Raw genomic sequence first — 22,552 nt, forward strand, 5'->3', positions numbered from 1 at the left:
AATTTCCAGCTTTTCTGCCCTGCTTTTTCCCCATCTTTGTGGTTTTATCTGTCACTGGTCTTTGATGATGGTGACGTACTGATGGGGTTTTGATATAGGTGTCCTTCCTGTTTGATAGGTTTCCTTCTGACTGTCAGGACCCTCAGCTATAGGTCTGTTGGAGATTGCTTGAGGTCCACTCCAGACCCTGTTTGCCTGGGTATCAGCAGCAGAGGTTGCAGAAGATAGAATATTGCTGAACAGCGAGTGCACCTGTCTGATTCTTGCTTTGGAAGCTTCCTCTCAGGGGTGTACTCCACCCTGTGAGGTGTGGGGTGTCAGACTGCCCCTAGTGGGGGATGTCTCCCAGTTAGGCTACTCAGGGGTCAGTGACCCACTTGAGCAGGCAGACTGCCCCTTCTCAGATCTCAACCTCCGTGTTGGGAGATCCACTGCTCTCTTCAAAGCTGTCAGACAGAGTCGTTCGCGTTTCACAGGCTTCTACTCCTTTAGCTGAGCCCTGTCCCCAGAGGCGCAGTCTACAGAGACAGGCAGGTTTCCTTGAGCTGCTGTGAGCTCCACCCAGTTCCAGCTTCCCAGGGGCTTTAGTTACCTACTTAAGCCTCAGCGATGGCGGGCGCCCCTCCCCCAGCCTCGCTGCTGCCTTGCGGTTAGATTGCCGCAGACTGCTGTGTTAGCAAGGAGAGAGGCTCCGTGGGCGTGGGACCCTCCCGGCCAGGTGTGGGATACAATCTCCGGTGTGCCGGTGTTACAGCGCAGTATTGGGGTGGGAGTTACCCGATTTTCCAGGTGTTGTGTGTCTCAGTTCCCCTGGCTAGGAAAAGGGACTCCCTTCCCCCTCGCGCTTCCCAGGTGTGGCGATGCCTCGCCCTGCTTCAGCTCTCGCTGGTCGGGCTGCAGCAGCTGACCAGCACCGATTGTCCGGCACTCCCGAGTGAGATGACCCCAGTACCTCAGTTGAAAATGCAGAAATCGCCGGTCTTCTCGCTCGCGCTGGGAGATGGAGACTGAAGCTGTTCCTATTCGGCCATCTTGCTCCGCCCCTTGCCCCCTCTGTCTTATAGATTCAAGACCTTATTGTAACATTCACCATGAGATTAAGGTAGATAAACTTGGAGTTATAAAGAAATATCTTCTCATCTAAATGAAATCAGGGTGGTCTTAGTTTGCACGTAACTTTTAATTTGCACCTAAACAATTGATAGTTTTTACATGAATTAGATGCTTTGCTTGGCATTGCATATAAGAGGTGAAACATTTTATTTCACCTGATAACCTGACTCAACTGTAGTTGAAGAGTATCCTTGATAAATAATTGGATATATTAAAAATTATCAGAAGGAGCTACTCAGTGGGTTAATTAATACAGTTCTCTGGGGGTTATATTCTCTGGCCAACTTAGAGTAGCTGTTCTGTAGCTATTTTCCTACACGTTCAGATGAAGTATTTAGTATGGCAAATCAAATTCCATCCTGCCTGGCTTTTAGTCAAATAAGTCAGACCCTACATAATCCTATTTTTAGGGTCTTAGTTCTGGCTGCAGTAACAAGCTACAACAAACTGGGTGGCTTGTAAACAACAAACATTTATTTTTCAACATTCTTGAAGGCTGAGAAGTCAAAGATCATGGCTCTGGCATATAAGGTGTCCAGTGAGAGCCTTCTTCCTCATTCATAGATAGAGGTCTTGTGTACTCACAAAGCAGAAGAGGCAAGGGATCTCGCCAAGGCCTCTCTTATAAGGGCACTAATCCCATTCACGGCAGCCTTTCCCTCATGAGCTAATCACCTCCCAAAGGCTCCATCTCCTAATACTATCACCTTGGGGGTTAGGATTTCAACTTAGGGATTTGGGGAATAGGGGGTAGAGAGGGATACATCTATACTATAGCATATACCCAACAAATATTTAAGCAGCTGAAAGCATTGCTGCTGTATGTTTCTGTGCCAGTTTTGTGATCTTTGTAAGAAATGTGTTAATGTTTTCCCATATGGCCAAAAGGTCTGAAGTATATTCATCTGAGATATAACTTCTGTTTCTTTCTGCTTTTAGCCTTGTGCATCCTTTTTCCAAAATGCATTCATCATTAGATGTTTCTAAATTATCCAGTTGTCTGTTTTTAAATTTTTTATTACAAAAGTAATATAGATTGATTACAGAAAACTTGCAATACAGACAAGCACAGAAGAAAATAAAAATCACCTGTATACTCTTATCATGTGAAAATTTGACTTAAAAAATTAAAATCATTCTGGTTCTTAGTTTGTGACCTGCTTTTTTTCCTCTTATGCATTGTTAACGTGCTACATTATTAAATATTCTAATGCAATATAATTTTAACTGATGGTATGATGTGCCGTAATTTAACTTATAGCCTAAGTTGGGCATTTGCTCTATATACATTTTTTGCTATTAAAAATAACCTTATGATGAAAATCTTGCTCGAGTACACGCACATCTCTGTTACTCCACAGGATAAATTTCTGGAAGAGCCATCATTGACTGAAAGCCATCATTGACAAAAAGGTTTACTTTTATGGCTTATCCTGTATGTGGCTAGGCTGTCATCCATAAGAATTGTTTCAGTTGACACTCGCATAGATTGTGTGTGTGCTCCTTTCCTTGTACCTTTGCTGTTACTCAGTACAAATGGACAGTTTCCTTCAGAGATCCCTCCCCACCCACCTGCATTGCCTTTCTGATACCTTCAGGCATATTATCCTTTCGTGACACTCGGGGGAGGGGTGTTTAAAAATATCTTTAATTGACGAGTAAAAATTTTACATGTGGTGCACAACTTGATGTTTTGATGTATGTATACATTGTGGAATGGCTAAATCAAGCTGTTTGACGTGTAGTACCTCACATACTTGTCATTTTTTTGTGATGAGAACACTTACAATTTACTCTTAATTTTCAAATACAAAATATATTGTTAAGTGTAGTCAACATGATACACAATAGATCTTTTGAACTTACTCCTCATAACTGAAATTTTTTGTCCTTTGGCCAATGCCTTCTCAATCCTCCCACCCCTTAGTGTCTGGTAACCATCATTTTACTCCGTGTCTACAAGTTTGACTTTTATGCACTTCCCATGTAAGTAAGATCATGTGGACTGTGGGTTTTTTTCATTATAATAATTGTAATTACATATATTTATGATCAATTCAGGTCTATGTCTGCAAGTTCCATGAGGACAGGGACCATATCTAGTTTATTTACCTCTGTATATCCAGCACTTAATACGGTGTGAAGCACATACTATGATCTCTGCATATTTGTTGAATGAATAAGTGGGTATTTTTAAAATTTTATAATTTGATGGGCAAATAACTATATCTGTTAATGTGTATTTATTTGAGGTTCAGCTTTATGCTTTAATTTGCTACTTAGTCTTCTATTTTATTGCCTATTCATGTTTTGGTTCATTTTTCTGAAAAGTATATCTTTTTGATTCAAAGCTCTTTCTCTTCTGTGGTCCTATAAGCTCCTATCTGAATATAGTGTATTTTGTTACTTTCCATCTTCATTTTCTAGTTCTATCTCATTAACTTGATTTATTCCCCATTCTTCATGTTTGATGTACAGGCATCTGACACTAAAAGCCTTGTTGAAATCACTGATTACCTCTCAATCTTACTTTTCCCTTCCACATTGTAACTTCTGCCCTCTATAATTATAGATATCCCCAACTTTTCCTGGGCTTTAAAAAATCTCCACTGCATTCAGTTTAAAGTCACCTTAATTTAGACATTTTGCTTGAGATAAACTTTTTTTTTTTAATTTTACTTTTTTCAGAAGCTTTCTATTCCTAGCTAAAAGCTCATCATTTTACTCATCATTTTGCTATCTTAAACCCGAGATTGGCAAATATCTCTTCTTATAGACTACATAGTAAATATTTGAGGCTTTGCAGGCTAAATGTTCTCTGCATCTACTAAACACTGTCCTTACAGTGCAAGAGCAGCCGTAGGCAATACATGAATGAGTGAATATGACTGTGTTCTAATAAAACTATGGACACTGAAATTTGAATTTCATATAATTTTCACATGTCACCAAATACCTTTTCCTACAGCCATTTAAAAATATGACCATTCTTAGCTTATGGGAAGCACAAAAAGAAGCCATAATTTGCTGACCTTTGTCATAAGCCATGATCCAGAGAGACACATCAAGTCTGTAATCACCATCCTGCCATTTACCTCCCAGTTTTCCAAACTTTTAGAATTAAGAAATAACAAAAGCCTACCTCTCTGTTCCGTGGTACTTTTGTTTCCTACACAGAATTTGAGGTCCTTGAGGCTGTTTCTGGTCTCATCATTCATCCCTGTAGAATCAGTGATTCCTTCCTCACTATTGTCTTTCCTAATTTCTGTGGATTCCACCTTTGTCATATCCCTTCTTTTTCTATTCTCTCCCAGCACCCTAGTTAAAACTCTTGCCTAGAGAGTTGCAGTGGTTTCCTAACTGGTTTCCTAACTGGTTGTCCACCCATCCAATCTAATTTTCGGTTGCCAGATTATAGTTCTGATAATCTCTCTCCCTTGCTAAAAATCTCTAGTATCAGTATCTCTGTTTTTGCCTGTATAACCAAGAAAAACTTCTTAGCTTGGCATTTAAGGTATTCTGTAATAGGACATTAATCTACCTTTCTAGTTTTTCTTTAACTATTTCCCTAATGCCTTAGGCAAACTATTTTATTCAATTTTCTTTATGAAGTTCCTTCTACCTTCAATATTCTCTCTACCATGTCTGTCTGCAGAATTCTTTCCATCCTGCAAGGTCCTTACAAAAGGAAGCCTTCTGTGTGTTTACAGCTTAATGGTACTTACAGCCTTAGGTTATAGATGTTTATGCATTGATCTCACTTCCCTACTTAATTGTAAGTGCCTTGAGAGGAATTACACCGTTAAAGGTAATCATCTTTTGTCCCTGAAACACCTAGCACAGTGATAATTTAATACGTTATTGTTATCGAATCTACAAATGACAGGAGAACCTTTGGATGGAAAGATCAGTTACCTTTAGAAAGATTATCTTACTGATCACTGGGAGACCTTTAGGAGATTATCGCATGGCAACTACAGAAGAAATGTAAAGAATCTAAGACTAAGGGGTAGGACCTTTTGTCAAAGCTAATGATGTAATCATAAGTATCTCATCCTCTCCTTCCCAGACCCATGGAAATGCCCAAGAAAATGTGAAAATAGGGGAAAACCCTCAGAAGCTTGATAGGGAGCCACGCACTTGCCAAAACTTGGAGGGGTTTCCGCTGAATGCTGTGCCAATGATATTGGATGAAAAGAGGAGTAGTCAGTGTCAGAGGGAGAATCCTGCAATGGTAAGCGCTGCTTGCCAGAGGAGCAGGCAAGGGTCATGCTCACACCATGTGCCAGGCATTATGTTATGCACTCTTTGTGCCTCATCACATTTAGTTTTCTTGTCAGCCTTGTGAGAGATGGAGATTGTCTTCATTTTTTGGGTGAAAAAACTGAGACCTAAAAGGGCACACAGTTTGTAAGTTATGTCAGGCCAAGTAAGAGTGAGAAGAAAGACCAAAAGAAACAGTTGAGAAGGAAAAAGTATTAACAGTGATTGTGTCTGGGTGGTAGGATTTTCGGTAATTGGTATTTTTCTTTATATCTTTGTGACTTAACTTTTTTTTTTTTTTAATATTCAGTTATCAACTTTAATGTCGACTGAACATAACTCCACAATCTTTCACTCTGCTTTAGTTCTCCTGCTGTGGCTCTTCACTGGACCTTGGCTAAATGGATGTTCTCCCTGCTACTTTCTGATCACATCCTCCTGTCCTTCCAGCTTACTTTTCAATTATTCCCATGCATGATTATTTTATTTTAGTGGGGCCTCTGTATGCCATTGAATTCTCTCTACTAAAATCCTCAGACTCCTACTGTCTTAACTCAGATTCCTCCTGTCCTCACTTCTATCTGCTAAGTTCAGGTTATCATCCAATATTTCCTTAACTTTATTTTCCCACTTTTTCTACTTTCTGAAATGTCTGACCTCCCTCCTCTTTCCTTCTACTTTCAGGAGTGGGCCTTGCTGCTGAAATCAGAGAATGCAGGAGCTATCAGATATTAACTGTCTGTACTTCTGACTCCACATTCACAGAGCCTTTCTTTGTACCCTTACCCTTTCCCCCACTCTCTTTGCTTCTATTGTAACAGAAAAACTTTTCCTTCCTGCCCACCGTGCAGGAACATTCTACCATCCCATCTCTTCCCTGCATTAGGCATTCATTAAGTATGCTTTTTAGTAAACATGGAATACTTTCATAAATAGGAGAAAATTAGTAACAATTCTTTCTGGGTAAGAATATGGGATTGAGTAATAGATTCTAGAATAATTGTGTTAGAAAATGTTAGTTAACCTAGAAAATTCCTCAGCATTTAGTTTCATAATGATTCTATCTACTCTAAGTGTATTTCATATGGTATGAAATGTTACAGTTCCTCTTAAGAACAGTATTTTGTCTATTGCAATATGTCTCCTTTTATACATTTTTTCTTTACATATTGTTTAGATCTACCTTTGACTTTCTTTGGGCAGGGGGACTATGACTTGACTTTTTTTTCTTTTTTCATAGCTGGAGAACACATTCAAATCGGTTATTGCACAAATTGGACCTGGAGGAACTATCAGTTCAGAACTAAAACATAAGATAAAATTTGTAAGTAATTTCTGTTTCTGGGAGACAATAATAATTGATTTATAAATTTATATATCATTTGTGGTTGAGTTTGTCTGCAAGTCTTAGTTTACATCTAATCTTTTCTAATATACTGCAAACTAAGTGCCAATTATTTTAGAATAAGCAAAAGAAACAAAACATGCACTCCTGAAAATTTTTAATGTGAAACTATTTAGCAAATAAGTTCTTCCATAAGTTCTGTCTTCCTTTCCTTCTTCCCCCATCCCATTGAATTACTGTTGACAAACAGTTCAAAATCTTTCCAAATGCCAATTTTATAAATGTACATTACGTATTATTCCAGTGTGTGGTATCCCATTATATTGATTTACCCTGTTTCATGTAGAGATCCATGATGGATTAAAGTTTTGGTGTTTTTATCTTTGGCTATGGAAAAAGTACTCCAGTTAATGTCCATGGACATTTTTCTAGAAGTGGAATTGCTAGTCAGAGGCATCTTATATTTTGATTATAAATATTACTAAATTGCCCTCTAAAATGCTTGACCAAATTTATACTCCCACTGACAGGTGTTATTATCCAATCACATTGTTTTAGTTTATCTCTTGATTTTTACATTAAGCATCTTTTCATATGCTTAGTAGTCGTATATATTTTTATGTGAATTGCCTGTTTATGTCATTGGTCTTACTTGTTTTGCCTTACTAATAAGGGAAAGCTCTTTGGTGTTATGTATTGAGCCAAAGAGTTATGTACACTTAAATTTTTGGTGGGAGCTGTTAATCTTGCTTCGAGTAATCAAGGTGCTATTACAGCTTGTACTGCCTTATATTATTCCATTTCAACTGTCATGATTTTACTAGGAGAGATGTAAAAACCTTGATGCATTCAGGCCCTGTTTTTTTGTTTGTTTGTTTAGACACTTGAGCAAGTGTCCAATCATTTGTTAAAGGATGTTCAATATGACTTTTTTTTTTTTTTTTTTTTAAGAGATGAGGTCTTGCTCCGTCACCCAGGCTATAATGCCATGGTACAATCATAGCTCACTGCAACCATAAACTCCTGGGCTCAAGCAATCCTCTCGCATCAGTCTCCTGAGTAGCTGGGACTACAGGTGCATGCCACCACACCCAGCTAATTAAAAAGGTTTTGTAGCAACAGGGTCTTGCTGTGTTGCCCAGGCCTGTCTTGAACTCCTGGCCTTAGGCATTCCCCAACCTCAGCCTCCCAAAGGCTGGGTTTACAAGAGTGAATATGATTTTTTTGTGGTACCAAAAATTAGAGAAAAATTAGGCATTAATTTTAAAGGATTGGTTATTTATCAATATTGGATATTCTCCATGTAGCTTATAAGAAAGTTTATGTATATCTCTCATAGTTTACATGGAAGTTTCTCCTTGACATATTGTTGGACTTTAAAAACAGGTTTTAGAGAATAGTGTGTTTAGAATTGTTCTTTCATATAAAATCATGAATAACATATATGCACACATACAGGGGTTTCTGAAAGGATGTTTCTTTAAATGTAGCAATGGCTGTCTCTGGGTCACAGGATTTTGAAATAATTTTTACTTTATATTTTTCTGAAGCTTGAATTGGAATTTTGTATAAAATATATCTGGAAAAATTTAGAAAACAAAGATTTTTATACTTTATTGGGATCGGGTGAGTCTACTTTCAGGAAATTATTCTAAAATTCATTGAACTAGTGTGCAGAACTCAAGCATGAGGATAATCATTGCAATATTTGGGATGAAAAATAAGAAACAAAATAGAAGATCAAATAAATTTAGGTGTCTTTAATATTTTGAAATATCTGTGGCCAGTAAAAATGTTTATCTGTTTTTACTGACATGGAAAGATGTCTTTAGTATGATACTTAAAAGCTGGCTATAGAAATATTGACTTATTTTAATATTAAATAGATATTTTGATGTTCATATGGACAATAATGCTGTTTACAGATCTTATTTTTGCTTAACTGTATTTTCCAAAGTTTTTTGTAGTGTTTATTGCATTTCTTTTCTAGTAATTAAAATGATTGAAATTATGCTATAGGATGTTTTATGTGAGCTGAAGTTAAATGTGTTAGCTGAGCTTAAAGAAGTGCAGGAATTTCTGGAGAGTTGTGGTATTGCAATATCATGTAATAATGATTTCTCAACTCTGAAAATGTTGGAAATCACAGTCTCTTTTGTTCTGATGTTTTTTAAAACTGGAAAATCATTTTTTAAAAAACAATGTAATATGACTAAAATTCATTTAATAATGTTACTTTTTCCTTTGTTATTTGTTTATATTATTTTAATATTGTGTCACTCAGCATTTCAGTTGTGTCTATATTGTATTTCACTTTCTATTTATTAGGTTGTATCTAAGTTCCCAGAGGGTTTGTTTATTTCTAAACTGCTTGGAGAGTATGAGGTAAGTGTTTTGCTTTTCCCCAACCCTAATTTTTTATGGCTTATATTTCTTGTGATAGATGGAAATTTTGTAGCTACTCCTTGGATTCTCCAGATCTATGCTCTAAAATGGAAGCATTTTGTTTTGCATTTTAGTGTCTTTATTATGAGACTTGAGAATATGATATTTAACAAAGAGTTGATTATGTATATGAAGGATATTTTTACCACTTATTGTTCCAATATTATTAGAATAAACATTATCTCATTAATGTCTGACAGTATTATACCAAGTGTCAGTGGGGATGCAGGGAAGCAGAATACCTCGTACACTGCTTGTGGGACAAAATGCTCTTAGGGAGCACTTTGGAATTATCAAGTAAAGTTGAAGTTGTGCACCCTCAAGGATTCAGTAGTTCCACTTTTACATTTGCACTCTAGAGAAATGCTTGCACATGTACACATGAAGACATGTAAAGAAGTGCACAGCACAACATAGGAACAAATGAGAAACAAACGGTCATCAGTAGGATAGTGGATATTGACATTTATACAATGGAATTGTATGTAGTAGTATAAAATAAATCTGCTCTGCAACATGGATCATTTTAAAAACCATAATATTGAGTGAAAAAAATCAAGTTGCAGAATAATTCAGATAATGCCATATATCCAATTTTTAAAAAGATAAGTCCTATACATATATTAACTGTGTGCCAGGCTCTATTCAGAGCATCTTTCATATTGGGATATGTTCGTTTTGTTTTCACAACAAATAGAGGCACAGAGAAGTAACTTGCTTAAGCATCAAACATCCGGTAATAGGTGGAGCCAAGATTTTAACCTGGGCAGTCTGGTTTCAGAATCCTAACTCTTAACTACTGTGCCATGAAAACTGTAGGATATTTATAGGTAAAAACATAGATACTGTGAGATAGTATAGCCTAATGGTTAAGATACATAATTCTGTGTGCTATCTTAGAGACAATATGTTAGGTCAAGATAATACCTACTTTATAGAGTTTTGTGAAGTTTAAATGACTTAAAAATAAGGCACTTAGAACAGTGTCTGGCGCATAAGCTCTGCTCAGCTCTCTGCTTGACCTTTAACTGCACATGCTTGGAGCAGACATAGAGCAGCCTCTGTTCTTTTAAGGCTGAAAGAACTGAAGATATTTCAGCTGTTGCCCAACACAGGGTGGCAGATTTTGGGTTGAAGTTCAGCCAAACTTAAACAATACTGTCCAAAGGAGCATAAAAGATTCCAGATTCTCTACAATACATCTATCATGATGCCTGGAACACAAACCAAAATTACTGGATATAGTAAGAAACAAGAAAATGTGACCCTTTGACAAAGAGAAGGTCATCAATGGAAACTCTGAGATGGTGCAGTTATTGAAGTCAGCAAAAAAGGTTTTAAAGTAACTCTTTTAACTATATTAAAGGATATAAAGGAATATGTATTCAGAGTGAATGAGCAGATAAGATATTTCAGTGCAGAAAAAGAAACTATAAAAACCAAGTGATTTTCATAACTTAAAATATCTGAAGTAAAAAATTCACTAATAACAAATTGAAAATGGCAGAAGAAAGCATTAGTAAACTTCAAGACAGATCAATAGAAATTATCCAGTTTGAAGAACAGGGAAACAAAACAGAACTTGAGTGACCTGAGACCTGTGGAATAATACCAAATGGTCTAATGCATCTATTAATATAATTGGAGCCCAAGAAGGCACAGCAGAAATATATTTGAAAAAATAATGGCCCAAGTTTCCCAAATCTTGTGAAAGAAGTTTATAAATCTAAGAAGCCCAGAAAACCCCAAACAAGTAATACAGAGGAAACCTTACATAGGCCCATCATAGTAAAAATGCAGAAAACCAAATATAAGTAGAAAATTCTGAAAGCAGCCAGACTAAAAATAACACACTTCGTACACGAGAACAGTGATACAAGTGATGGCTGACCTCTTGAAGCAATGCTAGAAGACAATGGAATGACAACTTTAATGTACTCAAAAGAAAAGTACTGTTAACCCAATATTTTATATCCAGTGATAATATCAAGAATGAAGATGATGAGATAGACATTTTCAGGTAATCAGAATTGCAAGCAGACTGGTACTATAAGAATGCTAAATAACATTCTTCAGGCTGAAGGAAATAATGCCAGATTGGAACTTTAATCTTCAGGAAGGATTGAATAAAGGATGTAGTAAATATCTGGGCATATATGAAAGACTGCCTTTTTTGATCAGTTAAAATATATGACTGTTTAAAGCAAAAGTTACAGCATTAAATAATTGGGTTTGTAACATGAACATGTAATGCGTATGAAAACTACTGCATAATGAGTGGAGGGGCAATACCTGGAACTATAGGGTTGCAAGATTCTTATATTTTATTTGAAGTGGTACAGTAAGACTGAAAAGGATGTAGGTTTTGCTGGTGAATTCTGTAAAACATTTAAGGAAGAAATTATATTAGTCATGTACAGATTGTTTCTTAAAATAGCAAATAATATTCCCCAACTCATTCTTTTTTTTTTTTTTTTTTTTTTTTTTCCTTTAAAGAGTCACTGTCACCCAGGCTGGAGTACAGTGGCATGATCTTGGGTTACTGCAGCCTTGAACTTCTGCTCTCAAGTAGTCCTCCTGCCTCAGCCTCCTGAGTAGCTGAGACTACAGACATGTGGCGCCATGCCCAGCCAATTAAAACAAAAAATTGTTTTAGAGACAAGGTCTCACTGTGTTACCCAGGCAGGTGTTTAACTCCTGGCCTAAAGCAATCCTCCTACCTCAGCCTCCCAAAGCGTTGAGATTACAGGCATGAGCCACCATGCCTGGCCTCCCCAACTCATTCTATGAATACATTGTCCTGCTACTAAAGCTTGACGTAGACATTACAAGAAACCAATTAGGATATGTTTCTCATAACGTGGACACAAAAAGTCTATTACAAAATAGTAGTAAATTGAATTCAGCAATCCCTGAACAAGAGGGGTTTATCCTCAGAATGCAAGGTTGAAGTAACATTTCAAAAGGAATTAAGGTAATTCACCATTTTAATAGAATAACAAGGAAGAAAAACCATGTGATTATTTTGGTAGCTGCAGAAAAAGAATTATTAAAATTTAATACCCATCCACAATTGAAGCTCTCAGAAAACTAGGAATAGAGAAGAAATTCCTCATTCTGATAAAGTGCACTGGTGAAAACCTATTAATATATTTGTCATACTTGATGGTGAAACACTGAACAATTCCCCCTTAAAATCTGGAACAAGGCAAGTATATCCGGTCATACGGCTTCTGTTCAACATTGTATTGCAAGTTCTAACCAGTGTAATAAGAAAAGGAAATAAAAGGCATGAAAACTTAAAAGAGAAAAAGTTAAACTTTATTTGTAGAGAACATTATTGTTCCTGTAGAATATACTAAGGAATCCATGAAAAAAGCTACTAGACTATTTATTAGGTCAAATATACAAGGTTAGTATACAGAAATCAATTGTATTTTCATATGTAAGTAGCAAACTATCAGAAAATGAAATTTTAAAAATTCTGTTTATTATATTGTCAGATTACTTAGAAATAAGTTCAACAAAAGAAACATAAATCATGTACACCAAAAAGTAATAAACATTGTTAAGAAGTTGAAGACTAATAAATGGAGAGGTATAACATACTCATGGGTGAGAAGACTCATTATTGATAACATTATATGAACATGATAACATTAATGTATGGATTGAATATAGTCCCCATCATAATTCTTGCAGGCTATTTGTAGATACTAACAAATCCATGAATTTGTCTGGCCTTACAGTACATGCTTAGGAGATCCACCCATATACACTGAAGTGATTTTTGAGAGAGGTGCCAAAGGAATTCAAAAGGGTAAGAAAGTATTTTCAGCTCTGGGCATGGTGGTTCTTGTCTGTAACCTCAGCACTTTGGCAGGCTGATACAGAAAGATTACTTAAAACCAGGAGCTTGCAAAAATATTTTCAACAAATGATACTGGAACAACTGAATGCAAGATACAACTGAATACACACACACACAAAAAATAAGGAAACCCAACCTCAACCTGACACCATGTACAAAAATTATTTCAAGATGTATCATAGACCTAAATGAAAAAATTAAAGCTCTAAAACTTCTAGAAGAATTAAAATATATTAATGACCTGGACAGGCAAAGGTTTCTTAGGATACAGAAGCAGTAATCAGTTAAAAGAAAACTGATAATGAGACTTCATCAGAATTAGCTTCTATTTAGGAGACCCCATTTAAAATTGAATAGGCAGACCACAGACTGGGAAGAAATATTTGCAATCATACATCTAACAAAGGACTTATATTCAGAATACATAAAGACCAGTCTATAGCTCCGTAATAGAAAGCCAAACAGTTCTTTTTGTAAATGGCCCAAAGGTTTGAACAGAGACTTCACAAATGCAGATATGAGTGACTGATAAACATATGATAAACTCACATTTTTGTTGCAAGTATAAAATGGTACAACTACTGTAGAAAATGTTCTTACAATTTCCTATAAGTATGTATTTGTCCCTTGACCCAGAATTACACTCCCAGATATTTATTCAAAGTCTGTGTCCTCAAAGACTTACACGATAAAGAGTATTCATAACAGCTTTATACATTATGGCTGCCCAAAACTGGAAATAACCCTACTATTCATCAATAAGGGAATGAATGAAGAGATTGTGGTATGTTTGTACAACAAAATACTATTCCACATTAAAAAGAAGTAAACAGCTGATACATGAACCAGTGTGGATGAATCTGAAAAATAGTTGCTGAAGTAAGTCTCACACAGCAGCATACTGTAGAATGTCTTTTATATGAAATAATACAATAGCCAAAGATAATCTGTGGTGGAAAAAATTGTCTCTAGGGGTGACTGGGAAAGGGAGAACTTTCTGAGGTGATGGAAGTGTTCTGTATCTTGAATAGGGGTTTGGGTTACACAGTTCTGCATTTATCAGGGTTAATTGACTGGGAAACCTAAGTTGTGTGCATTTCACTGTGTGTAAGTTTTACTTAAAAGTGAACAGATACTGATTTCTAGTTAATGCTGTAATGCTGGCCTATTTTAGGGTAAAGGCTACTGATGTCTACAGGTCACTTTGAAATGTATATAAAGGATAAGATGGGTTGGTAGATGGATGGATACACAGATGACATAGCAACTCTATAGTGGTAGAGTTCAGTATCCAGTTCTTTCAACTTTTTCTGTTTGAAATTTTACGTAAGAAAATCTTAGGGAAAAAAAGGAAAGATAAAGATGATTCAAGAGAAACTGACAAGTATTAAGCAGGCAAAGAAGAGCCAACATGAGTAATAAAGCCAAAGAAGGAAACAGAATGAATCCTAAAAACTAGAATTCAAGTAAACCTTACTGGAATGGAAGATTTGAGACTATATGGAAGAGCACACTGCGTATCTGACAATATCAACTCAGAATGACCAAATATCAAATTTCTAGACATAAAAGAAAAAAATTTGTTCTGGGCATTTAAACAAAAACAGCAAGTGACTTATAAAGGAAACAAAAGTTAAATTATTAGACATTCTCACAGCAATGTTTTAAGCTAGATGAAAAGGGAGTAACTTATTTTATATACCCAAAGCATGAGCCAAAGATTCTGTAGCTAGCAAAACTGACTTTCAGTTCCAGAGAGCCAGACCAGCTATTATCACCATGCAAGAATTCAAGAACTCTTGTTCCCATGAGCCCTTCCTGAGGAATCTACTGGAGAATGAACATCAGAAAACCAAAATCACACTAGAGAGACATTGATAAAAGGGCTGAAAGTGAATGCCATTTATATAACTAAGATCAAATGAGGGTTGGGGGGAGAGAATGTAGTATTTAGTGGCAATGTACTCTGCTAATGTAGACAAAGTACAGTTACACAAAATAGTGGAAGAAGAAAGGGTGACCATATGCAAGATTATTTTGTTTTGATTATATTGGTGGTAGTATTCTGAGACCATTGTTGTATAATTTGATATAAAGCAAATGAATAATTAGGAGATAATTCAAATTGTATATACAAGGATATCCTAGTTACATAAATTGAGTTTGGAACGTCTTGTCATACCAGACCAGCAAGGAAGCTATTTAAAACTAGGTTCACCAATGAGATTGCTTGGACTTGGGAAGGGGAACATCACCCACCGGGGCCTATTATGGGAAGGGCGGGGGGGGGGGGGTATTGCACTGGGAGTTATACCTGATGTAAATGACGAGTTGATGGTGCTGACGAGTTGATGGGTGCAGCACACCAACATGGCACAAGTATACATATGTAACAAACCTGCATGTTGTGCACATGTACCCTAGAACTTAAAGTATAATAATAATAAAAAATAAAAATTAAAAAATTAAAAAAATAAAATAAAACTAGGTTCATGTTAGAATAGCTTAGGAATTCACTTGAAGAATTATTTCAGGCTACAATAAGGATAATAATTGCAATATTTTGAAGCCCATCAAATATATTTAATTCTGTGAGTTTATATGATACTAAAAAAAACTGATGACTCAACATAGAGGATAATGGAACTAATTCACTTTCTTTAAAAATGGTAAATAAAGAGAGCCAATCACTTATCTTGGCATTCCTAAATGAATTTATACAGCTGCATAAGCAAAGAACAGGAGGGGAAGCATACATCTATAGAGTGTTCCAACTAAATAATGAAAAGGAATTGACAGAATGCTGCTATTAAAACTCTCAAAGTAATGCATCTAGGAACTGACTAATAATGGCTCTTAACAACACCAAAAAAGAGATGACCAGATATTATGTGCCCCTCTTTAGAACATAGCATCACTTATAGTATTGTCAAAGAGATCAAACATAAATCTTATCAAGCCTGTGGGGATATCCATTATGCCAATTTGCAGGAAATAAAGTGTTTGTACGATAAGATTGTCAGACCTTGAGGAAACAAAATCATGTAAACAGGATATATACACATATTTGAAGGCATAAATCTAAACTCTAAGAAAAGGATAATTAAAATTTGGTTGAAGATGGAAGGAAAGTAAGAAGGATGGGAGTAGAAATATATCAATTTCTTTCTTTCTTTCTTTCTTTCTTTTTTTTTAAGACAGGATCTTGCTGTTACCCAAGCTGGAGTGCAGTGGCACAATCATAGCTCACTGCAGCTTCAGCCTCCCGAGTAGCTGGGATTACAGGCACATGCCACCATGCCCAGCTAATTTTTTTTTTTTTTTTTTTTAAGTTGTAGAGGCAGAGTCTCATTATGTTACCCAGGCTGGTCTCTAACTCCTGGTGTCAAGCAGTCCCTCCTGCCTCAGCCTCCCAAAGTGCTGGGATAACAGACATGAGCCTCTGTTCCCAGCCCATCAATTTCTTCATTGCTCATAGTTGGGAACCAGTAAAGCAGAAAGCATAACAAAGGAATTAGGATAAAATATATCTGACATAATAAATTGACTAATCTTTTAAAAGAAACTGAGTCTCAGGATCAGATAGCAAAACTCAACTGTGTCTCATGTACTGATATAGTAATTGAAAAAAAGCAAGATGTACCTAGTATATGTAATCTATTATGTTGAATCATGTTTGAGTTTTGATAATTTCTGGAACGTTTTAACAAGGAACTGGCAATACTGATTACTTCCAGGGAAGTGATTGCTAGGTGACCGAGGAATTTTTTGTTGTTGTTTTGTTTTTTGCCAATTTAACTGAAGTGTTTATTTTTAAAATAGGTCCTGATTAAACTCACATCCTACTTTTTAATAATCAGATCACTCAGCATCATTACAGTTTACTAAAATACAGATAAATTCTAAAGGAGAATGTGATTTCTGAATAAGAGCTGTCAAGTCAAAATGATTGAGAAATCCAGATGAGCACTGTGTTCTCATCTGCTTGTTTCTCTTGGTGCAGAGGAGACAGCTGGAAGATGGCAACTTAACATTTTCATGACTGATTTAGCAGATAACAACCCAATATAAAACTCAAAAATAAATTCACAACATAAATTGAGGAAACTGAAGCTTATTCACTTTAAAAACCAAAAGGATGGAGAATAATATATTAAAATTCAAATGGGAGACTACCTGAAGAGCCAAGATGAGGATACATATCAGAAGGTTTTCCACTCAGAGCATTAAAATTTGCATTAAAAAGATAATTTGCACGATAAGTTTTTCAGTATGAAATGCATCTAAAGAATGAAGATAGAAGTCATTCAACAACAAAAAAGTCTCTTTAGATGTAGCAGGTTTTGTTTTGTTTTTTAGGCTCGGAAATAAGCAAATTTGTCACCTTAGGATAATACAATAAATGCAACATATTTATTGTCTTTCTTAGAATAATACCTACAATAGCTGCAAAATATGAAGACCAAAGGCAGCTTTGGGAGAACATTTCACTTTTAACCCTTTGGAGTAGATTTTGTTTAATGTTTTAAGAATTTGTGTAAGATAGACTTATTATAGATGAGTGAAACTAAAACAATGTTGGTGATGCTTTTGACTATGGAATGAATAACTGATGATAGACGGTCCTTTTAAGACATATAAAATGTTTTCTGTTTGAGGAGTGTATTCTATGTGTCTATCCAATATATATTGTCTCCTGTCTTCATTTGGTATGACTTTTCTTCTTTTCTAAGGCAAGAAAATCAAACTGTATGCTATGGGAAATACACCGATAGATATCTGCTCATTTATTCCAACTTCTTCTTTTTTTTTTTTTTTTTTGAGACGGAGTCTCACTCTGTCACCCATGGAGTGCAGTGGCGCAATCCTGGCTCACAGCAAGTTCCACCTCTCGGGTTCACGCCATTCTCCAGCCTCAGCCTCACGAGTAGCTGGGACTACAGGTGCCTGCCACCATGCCCGGCTAATTTTTTGTATTTTTAGTAGAGACGGGGTTTCACCGTGTCAGACAGGATGGTCTCGGTCTCCTGACCTTGTGATCCACCCGCCTCGGCCGCCCAAAGTGCTGGGATTACAGGCATGAGCCACCATGCCTGGCCTTTATTCCAACTTCTAAGGCGAAATAATAAAATTTAAGGAAATATTTTTAAACAATAATTTCTCTACATGTTGGAGGTGATATTGAATATTATCTTTATTGGAAAATAGAGAAATACCAATAGTTTTATTACAACTATTGTAATTTGTGCATTCTCCTCTTGTTTTTTTTTAAAAGAAGACTTGCTTTATATTCAGATATTGTTAAAAATGAGAAGTGAAAAGCGCCCACCCTAACTTTTACTTTAGTTTACCACATTCTCTAAAAGGAACTTGACATTGACCTAGAAGTTTTATGGTAAGGGATTATTGGTCACTTGGTTTGTTTTATACTGGTATGGAAGTGAGCCTTTACTCTTTAATACTTGAGTTCATTGACCATTTAAGATTTAGTTTGGTTGTCCAAGGACAACTGTATATGTTATATATCTGTTATCTAATGCTGTTTCATGTAATTTCTATTTTCTTGTGGACAGGTGATTTTTAAAGAGCAACTATCACCAAAAAAATTAGGCTTCTTAAATGTGACAGAACTTATTGGAGCTCTTAGTGACATTCTCCATGTTGAGTTCAGGGAAGGACAGCAAGACTTACTAGTGTTTGATGTGGATAAGAAGCCTCTACCACCTGGTGAGTATGATGCAAACCTCATTTTTATTGTCCTTTTGAGGACAAAGAAAACACGAAATAATGCCTAGCCATGAAATGTTTTATATAATGACCGCCTTTCTGGTAGCATTTGTTGTAATAAGGTTAATCTGTATTATTAATAAAAATTATCTGAATTTTAAAATTTTGCTTTCTTCGGCTGAGTGCAGTGGCTCACATCTGTAATCCCAGCACTTTGGGAGTCCAAGGCAGGTGGATCACGAGGTCAGGAGATCGAGACCATCCTGGTTAACACAGTGAAACCCCATCTCTACTAAAAATACAAAAAACCCAGCCGGGTGTGGTGGCAGGTGCCTGTGGTCCCAGCTACTCAGGAGGTTGAGGCAGGAGAATGGCGTGAACCCAGGAGGCGGAGCTTGCAGTGAGCCGAGATCACGCCACTGCAGTCCAGCCTGGGAGACAGAGAGAGACTCTGTCTCAAAAAAAATTTTTTTTTTTTGCTTTCTTCATTGTCTAGATTTTTTGATAATGCTGAAGGAAATAAAGTTTCTAAAATGGTGATCTGATAGTGCAGTGGTTCTTAACTCAGGCCGTGCATCAAAAGCTTTTTAGAAATATATGGAGATGCAGAATAAATGGGTGTGCATTGGGACCCAGCACTTGTATTTTTTAAAATAAACTTTCAATTTTAGGATAATTTTAGTGTTACAGAAAAATCATAAAGGTAGTACAGAGTTCCCATATACCTGTCACCCAGTTTCTTCTAATATTAATGTCTTATTTACCATGATACATTTATCAAAACTAAGAAATTAACATTATACATTGCTAGTAACTAAACTCCAGACTTTATTCTGATTTTACCAGTTTTTCCAAGAATGTCCTTTTTCTGTTTCTGTATCCACTCCAGGATAATACCACATTGCATTTAGGGCACTTGATTTGTGTTTTGTTTTTTGGGGGGATGGGGGAACCTTCTTTTTCTTGAGATATTTTTATATCTCAAGATATAAAGGTTTTATTGAGATAATTTTATATTCACATGGAGTTGTAAGAAATAATACAGTATGATCCCATGTACCTTTTACCCAGTTTCTCCAATGGCAACACCTCACAAAACTAGATTGCAGTATGGTACTTGTATTTTTGTAAGCCTGAATGAGTGGTTATGATTGGACGGGTTTTTATTTTTCCCCAAATGTAACTACCTTTATTGATTTTTCTGATTATTAAAGTAACTCATGTTCATTCTAAAAATATATAAACAGCACAGATGAGAGAGAACATTTTCTATTATTTTATCCCCCCCCGAAATAATGCTGTTAGAATGTTTATATAGCCTCCAAGAGTTTTTCCAATGAATATGTAAGACATAGATAGATCTTTTTTTTTTTAAATCACAAAAGCTGCACATGCTTGTTTAAACAATTCCAACAATATGGAGGTAACTAGCATTAATAGTTTTAGTGTGTTTATTTCTGGACCTCTTCTGTATGATATAGCTAATTATCACATGTATAATTTTTCCTATACAAAACAGTAGTATATAAATACAAATTTACCTCAACTTATGATGGGGTTCTGTCCCAATAAACCCACCATAAGTAGACAGTACATTTAATACACCTAGCCTACTGAACATCAGACCTTGGCCTAGCCTACCTTAAACATGCTCAGAATACTTACGTTAGCCTACAGTTGGGCAAAATCATCTAATACAAAGCTTATTTTATACTAAAGTGTTGAATATCACCTGTAATTTATTGAATACTGTACTGAAAGTGAAAAACAGTGTTGTATGGATACTGGAAGTATGGTTTCTAATGAATGTGTATCACTTTCATACCATAAGAAAGTCAAACCACTGTGGACATCTGTATTGTGTGAATCCTCATTTCTTACACTTCATATACTGTGGATGTTTTTTTGTATTAGTACAAACAAGCTTATTTCATCATTTGAAGTTACATATAATTATAATGTACTTAACCAGTCTTCTACTGATGGACATTAGGATTGTTTCTGTTTTTTACCATCACAAAGAAATACAGTGACAAATATTCTTGTACCTACATCTTTGTGTACTTATAACTTCATTTTTTAAGTAGTCACCATGCTTGTAGGTCTATCTGGAGTCTTTTTTTTTTTTTTTTTTTTTTTCGGAGGTAGAGTCTTGCTCTGTTGCCCAGGCTAGAGTACAATGGTGCTATCTCGGCTCACTGCAACCTCCACCTCCCAGGTTCAAGTGATTCTCCTGCCTCGGCCTCCCAAGTAGCTGGGACTACAGGCACCTGCCACCATGCCTGACTAATTTTTGTATTTTTAGTAGAGATGGCGTTTCATCATATTGGCCAGGCTGGTCTCGAACTCCTGACCTTGTGATCCGCCTGCCTCGGCCTCCCAAAGTCCTGGAATTACAGGTGTGAGCCACCGCACCCGGCCCAGAGTCTGTTTTAATGTGCCAACTCTTGTAGTTATCATACACATGTAAATTTGAACACAATACATTATTAACTTGAACATTTCCTAAGAATTAAGGAATTGTATTATGGAATGTTAAGTAGGTACATACATTCTGTGTTAAGCAACGAAGAATGTTCCCTGTTTAATTTGAACAAAAAGTAAATTGAAATCAAGATGCTGAAAAAAATTAAGTCTTTTACTAAAGTTTAAGATACTTTATCAGATAGATCACAAGCCTCCCTCCCCCAGCATAAATAGTTTAAGATTTGTTCCCATCTAGAACTTCCCTTATATTTTGCCACACTGAAAGGTCTGCAAAGACAGGTTTATATCTCTCATTTGTCATTGTCTTTCTAACACCTGGTGTGTTGAAAGTGCTTAGTAATGGTTGTACAGCTATTTAACAAATATACATAGGCTGCTGTATTGGCCATTTGAGATGGAGTTGTTTCATCAGTCAGAAATTTGTGTTTAGTTCAATCAGATAAGAAAATAGAAGCCAAAGCTTGTGTCTCCAGTCCACCTAGAAATTCATTGTCTACTGTTGCTGTCAAAGAGACTGTATGGAATTGCCCTTCAAAAAAACAAAAAGAGCCACAACAGAAGATTTGCAAGAAGCCTAATGTGATAGTAAAGCCTTTACAGCTGGTGAGTGAGGTTTAAAGACTTTGTGCACTGGATATTCAGCATTATGGAAAGTAAATGAATGTATGTTTCTTTAAACCAAAATTCTTTTTAGAAAAGTCTTATTTCTGGATATACCATTTATTAGAAGAAATCATCTTTGTACTGAAGTTATATCATATAGCATTCTTTCTAGTTTTCAGTCTTTTATATAGCTTGCTTTTCCTCAAGGCTCATTTTAAAGTTTTCCGATGGTTTTGAGAGTTGACAGCTCTCTCATGATGTCTTGAAAACCCACAGGGGCTTTAGAGGGAAAAATTGAGAGGCTTTGTTTTGACTGTGTGCCTCAACACTGCTGCAAATTGCCTCTACACCCATCCTCAATTATAGGGTGCTTTTTTTTTTATTCTTTTATTGCATCTCCACACACAATTCACCATTTTTGTGTTTTCATCTCCCGTTACTTATTTTGTTGTTATTAAGGATCATTGTGTGCTCTTTTTCCCTTCTACCCTCTCTACCTGGTTTCTTTCATGGAAGGAAAAAGTTTTGTTTGGAGAGCTTGCTGTGTTTTCTGGAGGAAAATAGAAGGCCTAGAGGAAAATGATATGTTTCAGAATGAGAGTATTTGAGAAATCCTGCTTTTGATTGGAAGACTAGTCTGAAATTTAACCTATTAAAGTTACCTTTGACTGCTGAAATGTTTGAGTAGGACTTCACTT

The 22,552-nt window shown here is 36.1% G+C and overlaps 1 protein-coding gene across 6 annotated transcripts in view; it reads left to right on the forward strand.

The window, feature by feature from the left end:
- TDRD5 (tudor domain containing 5) overlaps positions 1–22,552 on the forward strand; it is a 91,521-nt gene that overhangs the window by 18,217 nt on the left and 50,752 nt on the right. For all 6 annotated transcript variants that reach the window (XM_023194259.2, XM_023194258.2, XM_023194255.3 and 3 more), the window contains 4 exons: positions 6,617–6,700; positions 9,050–9,106; positions 18,611–18,764; positions 21,682–21,854. In XM_023194259.2, coding sequence (XP_023050027.1) covers positions 6,617–6,700; positions 9,050–9,106; positions 18,611–18,764; positions 21,682–21,854 — 468 coding nt within the window. The remainder of the gene's footprint in view (positions 1–6,616; positions 6,701–9,049; positions 9,107–18,610; positions 18,765–21,681; positions 21,855–22,552) is intronic.

This window comes from Piliocolobus tephrosceles, chromosome 1, assembly GCF_002776525.5.
Source record: "Piliocolobus tephrosceles isolate RC106 chromosome 1, ASM277652v3, whole genome shotgun sequence".
NCBI classification, from domain to species: Eukaryota; Metazoa; Chordata; class Mammalia; order Primates; family Cercopithecidae; genus Piliocolobus; species Piliocolobus tephrosceles.